A 17,633-nucleotide genomic window follows, 5' to 3' on the forward strand; every position below is an offset into this window, starting at 1 on the left:
AATATAAATATTAATAAGCATATATATAACATTTTTTAAATTTTAGGTTAAAATCGCTGATTTGGGAGTGAGCAACGAATTTGACGGGAACGATGCCTTCCTGACAAGCACAGTTGGTACGCCGGCCTTTACAGCACCGGAATGCCTCAATCAACAGCCCGGCGAGCCGCCTTATTCCGGCAGGGTAGGTTTTTTTATGTTTTTCCTAAACCAGCGATGCCCTAATATAACCTAAGAAGAATTAGAGTACTTAACAAATAAACGGAAAACTACCCTCAATTAATTTCAAAATATACTATCTAAATAGCTATCTAACTGTTCATCCTTCTATCTATCTTTCTAACTATATATGTATACTAGCAGCTTCGCCCTTAGCCTCTAGGGGCTTTTTTCTGAAGGTTTAGGGGAGAATTTTAAAAATTTTGTTTACATTTTTTTAGATATTTTCTTTATTTTATAACATTTTATAACTCTTTTTATCATTTTATAACTCTTTATAACATTTTATAACTCTTTATAGCTTTTTATATTTATTTATATTATTTAAAACCTTTGAATTTTTCTTTTTTTATTGTTTTTTAAAATTTCTTTGCCATTAGCCTTTTTGGGGCTTCGCCCCTACAGGAGAAGGAAGTTTTCACAATCTTTTTGAATTTGATAAAACAAAGTTTAAAAGAAGAAAAGAAATTTAAAAAGAAGAAAAATAATTGAAAATATAAAAAAGTATAAAAAAAATATAAAAATTTATAAAAATATATAAAAAGATATGAAAATATATAAAAACAAAAAAAACATTAAAATTAGAAAAAAAATATGAAATTTTTTTTTTTGGGTGGGGGGGAATTTTCTTTTTTGGGGGGGTTGGGGGTATCCCACCCCTCAAGAAAATAGCTTAAAACCACCACAAGACCATTAGGTATATACCCTGAAGAGTAGAATCCAATCGGTTCAGTGGTTACCGAGATCTTAAGCTTCAGACGGACGGACGGACAGACATCATTCTACTTTGTATTATAGATATATATATATATTTATCAAACTATCTCCATCTACCTATCTAACTTTCTATCTATCTAACTATCTATCTATTTAGTCTGCTGACATATGGTCACTTGGAGTGACCCTGTATGCGCTGGTTTATGGAAATATATCTATCTATCTATCTAACTAACTATATATCTATTTAGTCTGCTGACATATGGTCACTTTGAGTAACCCTGTATGCTCTGGTGTATGGAAATATATATATATCTACCTAACTATCTATCTATTTAGTCTGCTGACATATGGTTACTTGGAGTGACCCTGTATGCTCTGGTGTATGGAAATATATATATATCTATTTAGTCTGCTGACATATGGTCACTTGGAGTGACCCTGTATGCTCTGGTGTATGGAAATATATATATATTTAACTAACTATATATCTATTTAGTCTGCTGACATATGGTCACTTGGAGTAACCCTGTATGCTCTGGTGTATGGAAATATATATATATATCTACCTAACTATCTATCTATTTAGTCTGCTGACATATGGTCACTTGGAGTGACCCTGTATGCTCTGGTGTATGGAAATATATATATATCTAACTAACTATATATCTATTTAGTCTGCTGACATATGGTTACTTGGAGTGACCCTGTATGCTCTGGTGTATGGAAATATATATATATCTAACTAACTATATATCTATTTAGTCTGCTGACATATGGTCACTTGGAGTGACCCTGTATGCTCTGGTGTATGGAAATATATATATATATCTATTTAGTCTGCTGACATATGGTTACTTGGAGTAACCCTGTATGCTCTGGTGTATGGAAATATATATATATATCTACCTAACTATCTATCTATTTAGTCTGCTGACATATGGTTACTTGGAGTGACCCTGTATGCTCTGGTGTATGGAAATATATATATATCTAACTAACTATATATCTATTTAGTCTGCTGACATATGGTTACTTGGAGTGACCCTGTATGCTCTGGTGTATGGAAATCTATAATACAAAGTAGCTTGATGTCTGTCCGTCTGTCCGTCTGACCGTCTGTCTGTCCGTCTGTCTGTCTGTCCCTTAAGATCTCGGTAACCACTGAACCGATCGGATTCTACTCTTCAGGGAATATACCTACTGGTCCTGTGGTGGTTTTAGGCTATTTTCTTGGGGGGTGGGACACCCCCAACCCCCCCAAATTTAAAAAAAATCCAACCCCCCAAATTTTTTTTTTTACATTTTTTGTAAAATCTCAGTAACTGCTGATCAAATTGGGCTCTACCCTTCTGGCAATATACCTACTGGTCCTCTGGTGGTTTTAAGCTATTTTCTTGAGGGGTGGGACACCCCAACCCCCCCAAAAATAAAAAAAATCCCCACTTCCAAAATTTTTATTTTTTTATTTTTTTAAAACAAAAACCAGTAATTGGGTTGGGGGAACCCCACTGCAACGTGGGGCGAAGCCCCCATGAATCCCCCCCCCTAGAAAAAAAATTTAAATATCTTTTTTTTTATTTTAATTTTTGTGTATGCGAACAACCTAGGTCTAATTTTTACGAATTGAAATTTTTGTGTATACGGCAAACAACCTGGGTTTAATTTGTACAAATTAAAATTTTTGTGCATAAAACGCACAACCTGGGTTTAATTTTACCACAGAGTAATTAAACAAAGAATATTTTTTTGAATATTTCTATTAAGGAGGGTTGACTTCCCAAAACTATATAGGGCGAAGCCCCTAGAGGCTAGGGGCGAAGCCGCTAGTATATATATATCTAACTAACTATATATCTATTTAGTCTGCTGACATATGGTCACTTGGAGTGACCCTGTATGCTCTGGTGTATGGAAATATATATATATCTAACTAACTATATATCTATTTAGTCTGCTGACATATGGTCACTTGGAGTGACCCTGTATGCTCTGGTGTATGGAAATATATATATATCTAACTAACTATATATCTATTTAGTCTGCTGACATATGGTTACTTGGAGTGACCCTGTATGCTCTGGTGTATGGAAATATATATATATCTATTTAGTCTGCTGACATATGGTCACTTGGAGTGACCCTGTATGTTCTGGTGTATGGAAATATATATATATCTAACTAACTATATATCTATTTAGTCTGCTGACATATGGTCACTTGGAGTGACCCTGTATGCTCTGGTGTATGGAAATATATCTATCTATCTACCCTTCTATAAAAATATCTATCTATCTATCAAACTATCTAACTATTTAGTCTGCTGACATATGGTCACTTGGAGTGACCCTGTATGCGCTGGTGTATGGAAAAGTTCCCTTCTATGATGAAAACATCCTTGCCTTATATAACAAAATTAGAACTCAAGATGTACAGGTTAGCTATTGATCCTATTGTTTGCTTGCGGTTACGCCTCTAGCGGCTTCTAGGGGTATATGATTAAGGGAATAGAGGGTAGTCGATCACCTTTTTCAAATTTTAGTTTTAAAAGGATTTTTTTAATGATACTTTTTTTTTGGGGGGGGGGGGGAGGTTAAAACCTTCCATTGTCCTATAAGGAAGAGTATAAACTTTTCCTCCAATTAATGTACATAAGTTGTCATTTTTTTAACCATAATTGGAAGAAACATTAACCATTGTTCGATCACTAAATCTACCAATCGTCAATCAAGTAATTGCCAATCTTTTTATCTAGCTATGCTATGAAAGTAAATAACCTCCATCTCTCTATCTATCTTTCCCAAGAAGTAAATGTCCCAAGTAAGCTTAAAATTTAACAATGATCTACCAATACACTAATTATTTATCTTTCTAGCTATCTGACGAAGTGGATGTCTCGAGCGAGCTTAAAAATCTGATCGAACAAATGTTGATAAAAAATCCCAAAGACAGAATCACGCTTGCTGAGATAAAGGTGAGGATATTGCAATTTTGGGGGAGGATTGATTATTCTTCCAACAGCGAAAAACGCCCCTAAAGGATTCTCTAGGGGCGATGTTACATTTTAAATTTTAATTTTTCAAGAAAAAAAGAAAGACAATTTTAAGGGTTATTTTTGCAGGGGCAATATCTCTTTGGGGGGTTGGGATACCCTCCCTCAAAAAAGTAAAGGGGGTGTAGGTGTGCCCAGGCTAAAATTATTCTATTTAAGGAGCATCCGTGGGTAACTGGGTATGGAGTGTATCCTATGCCCAAAGAAGAGGATAATTGTCAGCTTATTGAGGTAATTAGATGTCTTTCTATCTATATTAATATCTATCTTTTTATCTATCTATCTATCCTATGCCCAACGATGAGGATAATTGTCAGCTTACTGAGATAATTAGATGTCTTTCTATCTATATTACTATCTATCTTTTTATCTATCTATCTATCCTATGCCCAACGAAGAGGATAATTGTCAGCTTACTGAGATAATTAGATGTCTTTCTATCTATATTACTATCTATCTTTTTATCTATCTCTCTATCCTATGCCCAACGAAGAGGATAATTGTCAGCTTATTGAGGTAATCAGAGGTCTTTCTCTCAATCTTACTTTCTATCTTTATAGAAAAAATACTTTCTATCTTTTTAGCATTCTTATTTATTACTATTTTAGATTATTTTTGTAAAAGACAAAGCCTAATCTGTCCCACTTTTGAGCAAGACGATTCCCTTTTCTCCCATCTCTTTTGAAGAGATTTTATTCCCCCCCTTCCCTTTTTCTTTTCTCTTTATATGACGTCATATAGGAATCGTCTTGCTCAAAAGTGGGACAGATTGGGCTTCGTCTTTGTAAAATCTATTTATTATATCTGTCTATTATATTATATGTACATATTTTGGCTTTTACTGCATATAAACAAAAATCTAACAACTATGACATTAAAATATCAATATAAATGTTTTGGTATTTACTTAAAAATGTACTTTTCAGTACAATTTTGTAAATAAGATATTCATTAGATATTCTCTACGAATCTTATCAATTTTGAAGGTTATAAGTCAAATAATGCAAAAAATATACGTCTTTAATTGTTGCTACCTATTCCACTTATTAAAAAAGATAAATTATACTTGTACCAATAACCTCTAAAACAGTGGTCTCTAAAAAGCTTTATATTTAAAGTATTGATGTTTTATTGTTACAAGTTTAATAATTTTAGGCTAAAAGTAAAAGAAATGATTTTGCAATCTTCCTTTTATGTAGTAGAGTGTTAGTTTCATGCGATTTCAAAAGGCATATGTTTCGAAAAAAATTATCCTTCTGTTATAGGTTTCATGATTTTATTCATAATTTTGTGCACTTTGACTGTAGCATAGCGTTTGACAAATTAATTAAAATATTACTATATAGGTATATATACACTTGTGCTATCTATAATCTATCTATCTATCCATCTGTCTATCTATCCAATCTCTATTAGTTCATCTCTCTATCTATCTATCGGTAATTCTATCTACATATCTAATTAACTTTCCATATATTTACATGTAAAATATTTTCTTTTGTGATCTTAAAATCAACTTATCTATCCATCTATCTTCTTTTCTATATATCTACATAACTATCTATTTATATATCTACTAATCTAGGTAACTGAGAGCGAGGTAGAGAATAGCGTCCGCCACATCCCCAAGCTTGATACCCTCATCCTGGTCAAGGTATGGCAATTATTTGATCATTCAATATGTTAGGTTATGGAAGCGCCCCGCAGGGCTAGAACCTCGTGAAAATTTATAAATATAGGTATAGGTCAATAAAAGATAAATTAATCTAATTCCAAAGTCAAGAAACATTTTTTAACTCCAAGGGGGATTTTTTTATCTTCTATTGAACTATAAATATAAATGTAGCATGAAACATATTAACTTTTATGGTGAAGGTGTTTGCGCGTTTTGTTTCAATAAATTCGGATTTTGCTCTAGGAGGTAGGGTATAATGGAAAAAAATGTGCATCTTTGGAGATGTATATCAATTTATCATCTATAGTCTTGTCCCTTAAGATACCTGGATTTTGGTGAAGATAAAAGATGCATGATTTGGTTATGGTATCTATCCTATTATATAAAGTAGTAAGCTTATTTTATCTGTCCCGAAGGATCTCGCTAACCGCTGAACCGATATTGTTCTACTTTACAGTGAAGCTTCTTATAGGTCCTGGGAAGGTTTTAAACTATTTTTGGGGAGGGTGTCTTCGCCCCCTCCCACCCAAAAAAAATTTTTGAACTCTTTTGAAACTCAAATTTAAAATGGGATAAGGTCGACTTTTCCCCCTCCTACCTTAAATGCCCCTAGAGGATTCTAGGGGCGTATCTGCTAGTTAATCTAAAAAGCAATATAATATCTGTATTTCTGTTTTTAACATTTTTACAGAAAATATTTTCCTCCGAAGTGTCTTTAAGTAAATATTAACAGTTTGATAATTATTTTCTTTATTGGTGACAATTACAGCATGTAAGAGTGACTAAGAGATAGATATAAATGGAGAGAGAGAGAAATGTAGATTAAGAAAGGGATAATTATTTAAATAGTTGGTCATTTGGAGAAAGAGAGAGAGTTAGATAGAGAGAAAGAAGAGAAAGTTTTGTAGAGAGAAAGAAAAATAAAGAGCGGAAAAGAGAGAAAAATAGAAAAATGTAGAACATATATCCACTACAAACTATAATTTAATAAAAATAAAACATCTTGAATTTTCTTTTTTAACATTAAAATTTTCTATTATGTTGTATATATTTTTTTTTAATTTACTGAAATATAAAGTAAAAGAAAAATAAAAGACAATTTATTTACGTAATATATTGGCATTTTGTTTAATCTCAGGGTTGAACTTTCATGAAAAAAAATTTCACTTTTCCATTTTTTTAAAATCAATAGTATTCACAAAGAACCTAGTAATAGTGTCTAACTTTTTATCCTTGTGACGTAACAAAAATCGAAGGATGAGAGGGGAAGTGGGAAAGGAAACCCCTAAAAAAGAGATGGATTTTTGTTACGTTACAAAGATAAAAAGTTAGACACTATTACTAGGTTCTTCACAAAGATATTGTTTAAGAACCTGCGCATTTTGAATAAGCCACTATGCAATTTTGCAGCTTTGATTAAGTAGCATCTAATCCGCGCATATTAAAATACATAAATAAATAACTATAATCCAACTGTATTTATTTTGTTGCAAAATAGTTTTTCTCTTTATCAAATGTCCCTATCTGGGGTAAACTTCTTAGGAAAGGAATTTGATAATCATTGGTAGTATAAAAGTAAATTATATTTCATATAATTACTTTTTTCCTTAAGAGTTTTTTATTTCGATTTATTCATGTGCCAAGAAGAAGGGAATAGTATAATAATATCACATAAAGTTTTTTTATAAGGCCCAAAAAATATAAGGTTTAAATTTAAAGGATTTCTGCTATAAAATTGTTACGCTTTCTAAATATTACTGGTATTAACATGCAAAGTTTGAAATTGAAGGAACAATTCTAACATGACAGAATTAGTGATAAAAGCTTTCCGTATTGGCAAACGAACATAAATACTATGTAGAAAAGATTCCCTTTTTAAAAAAATCTTTATGAAATTCAAAAAATAGTGCTAAAATATTTTAAAAATTTTCCCACTTGAAAGTTAGAAAATTTTGAGATAGTTACAACTCTTTAAGTTCTTAACTTTATTGCTTATGAAATATGGATCAAGTCTAGTTTACAACTTTGGATTAAATGAATATTATGCAGAATTTAAATGATGTTTTATCATGAAACTGTTATTTATTACCCTTTGTTAAGCAAATAAGATCTTTTGCTTGAAAATTTTTAATAGTTCCGCGGATATTAAATTAAAAATTAAAAGAGTAAAACAAGTTTTGTTAATCCCAAGGGGCCAAAGCCCGGTCTAACAAAACTGGAATTAATTTCATTATTTCTATTTTAATATTTGTGAAAAATTGTATATAATTTGATGCTATACATAAACTTTTAGTATGACTAAATAATCGGTTTTCAAGTCATACTGGAAGTTTTTTATTGCTTTAGGCAATCTGTAATTGTTATCAATAAAGAAATTAAATCTATGGACTGTTACTTTATAATGAAACTAGCGATTACCTCGCTAGCATCTAGGAGCTAATTTTTTGTAAAAGAAGATCAGGGCTAGAAAAATAAGTTTAAACCCCCCAAAGACTTAAATCTAAATCTAAAATAATAGCATAATACAATCACATGGAGCAAACCTTAAATAGTGAACCCAATCAGTTCAGAAGTTGTTGAGATCATAAGCTTTAGACAAAAAAACATAACTACTTCATATGATAGTATTTGAAGGAAATGTGATTAATGCTAACAATAAAGCATAGAGAAACTTTGCATGATAAACTATCCTAGCGAGATTTTATGATTTTCAGGCAATGCTGAAACAGCATTCCTTCAGCAACCCTTTCTCCAGCCTCAAGGAGAAGTTCCAGAGAAATGGGCGGTCAAACTCTGCGCCCAGTGCGTATGATTTCTGCAATGATAGGTAAATCAGCTGCTTGTGCGTTTGTACACTTTAGAAAACTGGTTTTGCATGGTTGCCAGATTTTTGTTTTAGACGTTACATATTATGTTTTTTTTCCTGGCAATTCTTATATTTTATTTGTTTATAGCATGTGTTGCACAAAATTTTGTTAATTTATGTTGATATGCATGATTTTTTACTCTTTTTTGCATGTTTTTATTTTTACTTTATATGTTATTTTTGCTTTTTCAGTATTAGAGTTAAGAAAAGTATTAAAGGATCTTCTTTTCTTTCGGATAAGCCAAGAAAGATAAAAATCAGACATCTTTTGTTGGTAAGCATAGCGGGAAAATTTAAAACTAATATTAAATTGTATATGTAGTAGATATTGATTTTTTTCTTGATGAGAACAAATATGTATGACAGTTTTCTTATTAAGGGGTTGGAAAACCATAGTTAAAGTTTATAAATAAATATATTCTAACACTCTAAACTCACCTCTATTCTCTCCATTCTTATTTATAACCTTAGCCTTGTTAACAAGCAATAATTAAACCCTTTTTAAGGTATTTAAGTTTCTTAGATAATTGGATGTAAAGGTGTATTGTGTTGATTGTCATTTTCATAGTCATCATATTGATATAGTCATAATATTGATGTCATATTTGAACCTTTTTCAGTAAAGAGGTTATGAAATTAAAATAGTATTTAATTGAAATATTTTCTTGATGTCACAAAAGAAAACTTTTTCAATTAAGCTAATAAATATTTCTTAGAAGCGCAGCTATACTATAATAAGGTTTTTTCTGTACTTTCATTCATTTGTCTTAGATAAGACGCTCAGCAAAACTGACTCAAAAATCATAAATTGCTTATTATTCATCAAAAATGAAGTTATCAATTTACAAAATTTGTCAAATGATTTACTTATAATTAAAACTTTGTATGCTTGTTATTAATGTCATGAAAATGGACACTACTTTACTTGTTTTTTTATAACAATTACATCCTGTTTTGTAGTTTTAGTTATATATAGTAAGTTATGACAAACTACAATATGATGCGATAAATAACTAATATTCTTTTAACTTTTTATTATATGTCTGTGTTCCTTTTGTGCATGTTTTATAATTAGTTAGCTTTATCTATATCATGTAATATATTATTTCTTGTTACTTCATATTTTTCATTGAATAATGAATTTTCATTTAATGTGCATTAATGACCAATTCAACCTACTGACCAAATATTATAAATTCAAATAAAATCAAAGTAAAGCAGGTTAGATTTTACTTTGATAAAATTGCCAGCGGCTACGCTCTAAGAATCCTTTCGGGGTACTTATAGTAAGGGGGGGGGGGGTGGAAGTCAACTCTCCACTTTACATTTTAATTTTAAAAATTAAATTTTCCCAGGTACGATTTCATTTGGGAGGGTGGTGGTATCCTCCCCAAAAATAGTTATAAATCTTATCTGGACCTGTAATAAGCTTCATTGTTATAGACACACAGACAGAGAGACATCCTGTAACTTAAATATAATTATTGTTATTTTTTTAGTCGAAGAAGTCGCGGGAACAGACTGCCTTCCCTCTCAGAGACAGAGTCGGAGGAGACAGGTATACACATAGTCTAGATAGATAGATACCATACTTCCAGAGACAGAGTCGGAGGAGACAGGTATACACATAGTCTAGATAGATAGATAGCATACTTCAGGGGGTAAATGGGTTTTTATCCCCTCCAACTTAGCATCCTCTCATTTTACCACCTCAAAATTTTATAATTACATTAGATTTCCCCCGCCCATACCTTTGAAACTCCTCAATTTAACCCCTTAAAAATAAAAAGCTTGGACGTCCTTGATAGATAGATATAGAGACTGATTGACAAAAAATAGAATGCTAGATAGAGAGAATAAATATCCAGAACTACAGAAATACAGTTAGACAGAGTGAAAGATAGGTAGATAGATTGATAGATAGATAAAGTGAAAGACAGGTAGATAGGTAGATAGAGTGAAAGACAAGTAGATAGGTAGATAGAGTAAAAGACAGGTAGATAGATAAATTGGCTGATAAGATTAATAATCCTCACCTTTTTTAAAAGAGACTGGTCTATTGAAAAAAAGAAAGACAGGCAAACCGACTGTGAGACGTACAGATAGGCAGACTAAAGGATATTCATAAAGATGGATAGATAGACATCAAAACAGAGACTAATTTACTTAATTTAATATCTTATTTAGACGGAGCTGCTGAGAAGTAGTTGAACCGGATACAACTTGTCTCAAACTCGTCACCCACTCAAAATCAACGACAAAACAAACCTTTTTAAAGGAGGCCTAAAAAAACATTTGTGATTGTGTAACAAAGAAAAAACACTGCACCAGCTGATTATTTCCCGCATTTTGAGTCGAAGTTCATTAATTTTGACATAAAATGGTAAATTTTTCAAGCTGATGAAACATAAATTTTAAAATGCCGCGTACTCAACTTTCTTCTCTTGCCATGCGCAGGGCAATCAATCAATTAATCAATGAATATCGTCTTTGCTTACTAAAAGTTTCTCCACTCTTTAACTGCGACTAAAGAAAATTTTAAAAACTATTTTTATATAATAAAAAAAAAATATTTCAATAGAGTTGTTATTTTGCTGATGTCTAAGTACAAATTACCAGCAACTTTCATAATTAAATAATAATGTATGTTTTAAAACTTATATTTATTATAAAAATGAAATAAAAACAATTAAACTGTGGACATTATATTGTCAAGTGTTCTATATTTATAAAGTAAAAGCTTTTTGTGCTAATTTTACTCTTTTTAAAAAGAGATACAGGGAGTGGGCAATGGAAGATAATATAATCTTACTCCCTATTCTTATTACAGCAATATAGGGAACTATATTCATCTTAAAATTTATAAGATTAATTCCCATTTTTCCATCACTGTATCTCTGACTTGTAACTATGTAAAAAAAACTGTGTATATATTATATATTATTATATGATATATTTCTTATATTATAATAATTATTATCTATATATTATATATCTCTCTTTCTCTGTGATTATAAAAATTAAATTTTTGATCTTATAACCGCAAGCACAAAAAGTGTTGTTGGTACTTGCTTACATGTAGTAGACTGGAGCACCGAAAACCCCCCCCCCCCGCTTAGTTTTGACAAAAATAAAAAATAAGGGGGGGGTAGTTTTTTAATGTCTGGAAAACGGCAAGGAGGCAAAGTGCTCAGCAAGGCAAAGACTTAACCCCCCCCCCCTTAATTTTGAAGAAAATAAAAAATAAGGGGGGGGGTAGTTTTTTCACTGTACAACACGCCAGAAAGTTGAGTGAGGTAAATCAAGAAAATCCAGTATACCAGAGGGGAAACCTTATTACAGGGATATTCATGTTTTGGGGCATAATTTCCTTATTTATTGACTTTGGCCAGTAAAAGGTTTTAATTTTGCGCAAAATTAAAACCTTTTACTGGCCAAAGTCAATAAATAAGGAAATTATGCCCCAAAACATGAATATCCCTGTAATAAGGTTTCCCCTCTGGTATACTGAATTTACTTGATTTACCTCGCTCAACTTTCTGGCGTGTTGTACAGTGAAAAAACTACCCCCCCCTTATTTTTGATTTTCTTCAAAATTAAGGGGGGGGTTAAAAACTACCCCCCCCTTATTTTTGATTTTTGTCAAAACTAAGCGGGGGGGGGGGTTTTCGGTGCTCCGGTCTTCACATGTAAGCAAGCACCGTGTTGTTTATTGCATTCAAATTAAAAAATCTGTTGGGTTAAAAATGTTTTTTTTTCATATCTATTTTTTACTTTTTCCTTTCAGTTTAAACTTATTTTTTTCTTCTTACAATTTCAAATTTCTTTTCCCTTTTCCTTTCCATTTGTCTTTCCGTTAACCCTTCTTTTTGTCTTTTTCTCCTTATTATTCCTACTTTTCATTTTTTCCATTACCTTTCTATCCTTTTTTTTAATCTACAAAATAAGACATTTTGATTTTAATAGATTTTTCTCTTGAATGCCTCGCTTAAAACAACTTTTTTTACTACTCTGCACAAATCTATCTGTCTTATCTGTTTATTAAACAAATATAATATAACAATAAGATATATATGCAATTTTAAATAGTGGTATATTTTCATTTTTTATTGCATAAAAAGTTTTTAAAAAGACTTTTTTTGAATTTTAACATCTAAAAAAACTACAATTAAAAAAGATACCACTAAAATTTTACAAATTTATTAATATTGCGCTCAAATTTATGTTCTTAAAATTTTTTCAATGTTTCTGACTATTTTTTTGGTTCTAAATGAATTGTTTTATGTAATGGTTTCAATAATTCTTTATGTTCCCTTTTTAAACATTTAAATATTTAATATATAAATGTCTTTTCCCCCCTCACCTAACCCCGACCCCTCCCTAAAAATGTAGTTTTATCTTTGCTTTAAACTATTTTTATTATCAAATGTAGACTTTTAACATCCCTATTGCAATTTGAAAGACTTTTTGACATACCCTAACTCTTATTTATATAACTTTTGAATTAAAATGGACATTTTTTGGTAATTTTATTGTTTTTTTCTTGGAATATCTTGGCTATTATTAAATGTATCTGTATCACTTTTTCTACTTCATCTAATAAAGTATATTTAACTGATATCTTTTCTTTTTTCTTTTTAGTACACTTATATTTTTAGTAGTGAAGCTACACTATAATTCACATTGAATTTCCGACCTTCTCTGTATATTGCTTTTGAGGATATGTGATTTTTTCGGTTAGTGTGATTAACTTGGTTCGACGGTCTGTTAGTAATGCTGCAAATTATATAAATAAAAGGTATTGTGATTTATTATGCCTTATTTCGTATGTACCAAAATTTGTACCAAAGATTGTTAAAAGCGAAGCTTTTCTATAATTATTTATTTACATTTATACACAATCCCAAAGTCGGCATTATTTTCAATGTCCCTTTTTTCATTGGAAAAAGAATAAAAGAAAGTAAGTTTTAGCTTAACCCTTTACAGTCGGGCCCCTTGCCGCACCTTAATCAGTCGGGGGGGGGGCGTTCAACGCCCCCCCTTATTATCTCAGTTCCTATTAGAGCTAGAGGGCTAATTTTTTTTGTGCAAGTCCCCTGTTTGATAATGAATTTCCGACCTTTTATAAGTCTAAGTCAATTTTCGCTTCCTTCACCCTTTTATTTAACAACCTTTGTTTTTAGGTCCTTTTTTACTTAAAAATTTCAAACGGCTGTAATTTTCTTATTTTTGAAGCTAGAAGAAAAATTTTTTTCCAGAAAATGTTTATCTTTATGTAAATTTTACATTAGAAATATCAAAATATAAATTTCAGCGGCCGCAGCTGTACTTGGCAGCTGCCAGCCGTCGCAGTCGGCGGTCGGCGGGAAAACGGCGGCGGATCTTCATAAAATTTTAATACGTTATGTAGACATGTAAGAAAAGCTTAAGTTTAAAATTTGAAGTCTCTAAGTCAAAAATTGCGGCCACAGGAGCCTTTTAAAGATTTCTGGAGACCTGGAGGATCAGGACCTGCAGGATCATACCTGGAACCTGAAAGTGACTTGAACACCTGTATTTCATATAAGGATGTACTAATAGAGGATTTTTTAGTATTTTGGTATGATAAAATGCTTTGTTTTAGTCAAAAAAATATTTTTGCTCTTTACCTGGATGACCCTGCCAGGTTTGCTGGCATCCTGTGCCCGCCAGGATGGAGATATTCAAAAAATTCCAACTCTCAGTTATGTGTCATACCCATACTTAAAAAGTCAAGCAGTTTGGGCTCTTCATCTTTCACACACAGAAAATGAGATAGAAAAAACCGGATGGGGGGGCGTTCAACGCCCCCCCCCCCGACCGTTAAGGGTTAACAATTTGAATACCCGATTTATCCAGAATTTGGGCAAGGGTAATTTTTTTAAAAAGAAATATTATGAATTATCTAAAAATTTGGTATCTAAAGTAATCATCCAGTGCAAACCAGTTTTTGCTTGCTTCATTATAATTATGTAAGGGCTGGTTTTCTGTTGGATGTTTCTTAACCTAATATTCTTGGGTGTTAGAGTATCGCATCCAATTACGAGCAGATGATGCTCTGGATTCTTTAGATGGTCACTTAAAGATCAAAGAAGAATCCTGCCTTTAAGATGTAAGGTACATGGTTATATTAGTTGCTTCGTTCCAGCCCTCTAAGGGTGGATGGGGTATTTAGAGAATGTTGCACAAATCAACCCAAAACGTTTATAAAGCTTCCCTGAAAAGTACAGCCTATTTGGACCAGCATTTTCCGACATCTTAAGCTTCAGGCAAATATAGCTTACTAATTCAAAAGCAAAGTTAATTAGAATTAATATTACTACCATAGCACCATTATTTGAAAACAATGATGACTGTAAAAAACCTAACAAAAATATAATAATTGTTAAATTTGATATAGCTTCCTAGATTTTTTCCTATCAACCAGAATATAATTAGTTTTCAATATACCTTTTAGTTGACATTGACAATTTGTCACTATCAATGGCAGGCCAAATTTACCTTCAACAAAAATGGTCCTAGAATAACCAGAACAAGAATAAAGCATGAATATGTTAAAAATGTGGAATAAGATGATTTATCCCCATCCCTGGGAAGTTATTAATGTCCTTATAGGGAAGGAATTTTTATTTTTCTTAAATCAAAATTGAAGGGTATTTTTTTTCCTTCCCCTTTACAGCCCCTAAGTGGGACAAAACACCTAGAAATTTGCAGATGAGTTTATTCTTGGCAATTAAGAAATGTTTCGTGATTTTTTATTAAATACTTTTCTGCAAAATTTTAAATAATTTCTAAACACTTGTACATCATGATAAAACTGGACTGAAAATTGTCAAATGTATCAGTGTCTGTCAAAAGTTTCAGAATTAAGGTAAGAATTATTTATTTTTTTGCCAATTAGGTAAATTTTATTTTAGTGGATAGAATACATATATATTTTTTATCCTTATTTATAAATTTCTAGGCTAAACTAGGAATAAGGTGTCCAGTTACCGTAAACTTACAAACACCCAAAGAAATATGTAAGAGTTAGGAAACCCTAACTCCTAGACTAGCCTAATTTTTTTATAGGATTTGGCCTGATAATTTTGATCTGTAGAGAGAAAAATCTGCAATGGAATCAAAGGTCTTGTTCATGTTCATTGCAACATTTTTAGGTATATTATTTTCTTCATTAGTCAAGGCTGTGTAAGAGTATTTAAATGTTATATTTAAGGGATGTGCAAAGAAATATTTTTCCTCTGTGTTGAAACAGAACTTTACTTTTTGGATATATATTGTACATACTATTTTTGTACTATTATTGGCTTGAGAAATAAGTTGTAAAATGTCAGGAAGGTTGAATAATGCAACTTGAAGTAAATGAAGTTATTTTTCATTTAAAAATTTTTTTCCTTAGTTGAAATTCATTGCTATTTAAGTTCTTCAATTATGTTTTCTTTGTCCTGAAATGATGATTAATACATTTAGGTAATAGAATAGAACTTATTGGTCTAGTAGAACCATAATTCTACTTTTCATTATTTTAAATTTATGGATTTATAAAACTTTATTTAGGAGCTGTTGCTGTTGATCATGTAACTGTTGATAAATTTCAAGGTTAACAATAAAACTTTTTACTAATCTTTTGGATCTAGTGCAGTTCACAATAAAAAGTTCCTGGTAAAAAGTAAAGCTACTACGACCATAAGGCTTAACTTATATATTATGTTTGCACAATTCTTAAACCAAGAAAAGAACGCCTACATATATCAGGAATGACCATTACTCATTAATGGACAATTATCTTGCAGTGAAAAAAAGTGCAAGAAAAATACTTATTTTAGATATAATTGACCCTAATAACAATGTACCAGGAACTGTACTAGATCCGTTCTTTTGTTTGGAAAACGTTTTTCATACCTTATACTTATTTTTAATACTTTTTCTAATGTAAAACAAAAATAGAGTAAATCATGTACAATATTCCAGCTGTGACACTTTATGGTGGAACTGCAAGAAATGATGGGATGGTTTTATTGAGAGATACAAATGCTGCATCTGGACCTGATTTTCAATTCAAAGGAGTATGTTCAATTTACTTTAGGAACTGAAACCTCTTTGTATGAATGTCCAAATGTTGCTAATAAAGTTTTACTGGCAGCTCCTGGAACTTGCAACCCTGTTGAAAATGGTAATGCTAGTATTTTTTACTTAAAATAATCAATAAAATTTGAAAGTACCTAAATGTTTGATCTTTTCCCGTTAGGTATTATGTCTCATAAAGATTATTGGGCTATAAGTAATTAAAACTTTCGAAAACCTTACTTGAGTTAAAATATGTTTGTTGATGGAACTTTGAAACATTTAGGAAGGTCTTTAAAAGTTGAGAATATAATTATTATATGTATAATCTATTTTATTATTTTATTTTATTTCAGCCAATTTTGTTGTGTGTGGTAAGTTTTCCATTAAATGTAGTATCTTATAATGACAAGGTATGAAAGTTTATTTTATGCAGGGACAAGGGAAGGCTATTCTGGCAAACAATGCGTTAGAGCTGATTTCTTAGATTTCCAGTTTAAACTTGATGATGAGATAAAGCAACTTTTCATAGAATTTGATAAGAAACTCAAGCATTATTTTAATACTTTTTGCTCTGTTTACTAAAAGCCATGCTGTAAGGATTGCCAGAGTTTGTCTGCACATTTAGTTTAAAGATGTATGAGCAGACTTAAACTTTTTTTACAACTTTTAGGTATTTTATCTAAAACATAAACTACTCGTAAATTATATGTTAAATAGTGAATAAATCTATTAAAAATCCTAAAGAGTGGATAGCTGTAATACTTTGAAAAATATTTAAGATTGTTTAAATATTTATCTCATATACAAATTTAAATTCAAAAAAGGTTTTTACGACACCTAGCAATAAAATCCTGAAATTCGTAGCTATGTATTTTCACAATCATACATTTTATGATATTTGTTGTAGTTTAATTTTGACTTTCTTGGCAACTTCTTGTATCTAATGGCTAAACACGTTGGAGGAAAGTGGCGAATTAGGGAAGTAAAATAAAAAAGCTTCCCTGAAATCATGATTTATT

The 17,633-nt window shown here is 31.1% G+C and overlaps 1 protein-coding gene across 6 annotated transcripts in view; it reads left to right on the forward strand.

Moving 5' to 3' along the window:
- LOC145306254 (calcium/calmodulin-dependent protein kinase kinase 1) overlaps positions 1 to 11,074 on the forward strand; it is a 93,244-nt gene extending 82,170 nt beyond the window's left edge. For 3 of the 6 annotated variants that reach the window (XM_080148320.1, XM_080148321.1, XM_080148323.1), the window contains 9 exons: positions 47 to 184; positions 3,256 to 3,372; positions 3,812 to 3,910; positions 4,148 to 4,219; positions 5,574 to 5,642; positions 8,378 to 8,490; positions 8,722 to 8,803; positions 10,029 to 10,087; positions 10,717 to 11,074. In XM_080148320.1, coding sequence (XP_080004446.1) covers positions 47 to 184; positions 3,256 to 3,372; positions 3,812 to 3,910; positions 4,148 to 4,219; positions 5,574 to 5,642; positions 8,378 to 8,490; positions 8,722 to 8,803; positions 10,029 to 10,087; positions 10,717 to 10,729 — 762 coding nt within the window. In that variant the 3' untranslated portion in view covers positions 10,730 to 11,074. The remainder of the gene's footprint in view (positions 1 to 46; positions 185 to 3,255; positions 3,373 to 3,811; positions 3,911 to 4,147; positions 4,220 to 5,573; positions 5,643 to 8,377; positions 8,491 to 8,721; positions 8,804 to 10,028; positions 10,088 to 10,716) is intronic. The other 3 variants (XM_080148324.1, XM_080148325.1, XM_080148322.1) reach the window with 2 other exon arrangements.
- Positions 11,075 to 17,633: the final 6,559 nt, after the last annotated feature.

The sequence above is a fragment of the Acartia tonsa genome, chromosome 14 (genome assembly GCF_053477335.1).
Source record: "Acartia tonsa isolate MP-2025a chromosome 14, ASM5347733v1, whole genome shotgun sequence".
Taxonomy (NCBI): Eukaryota; Metazoa; Arthropoda; class Copepoda; order Calanoida; family Acartiidae; genus Acartia; species Acartia tonsa.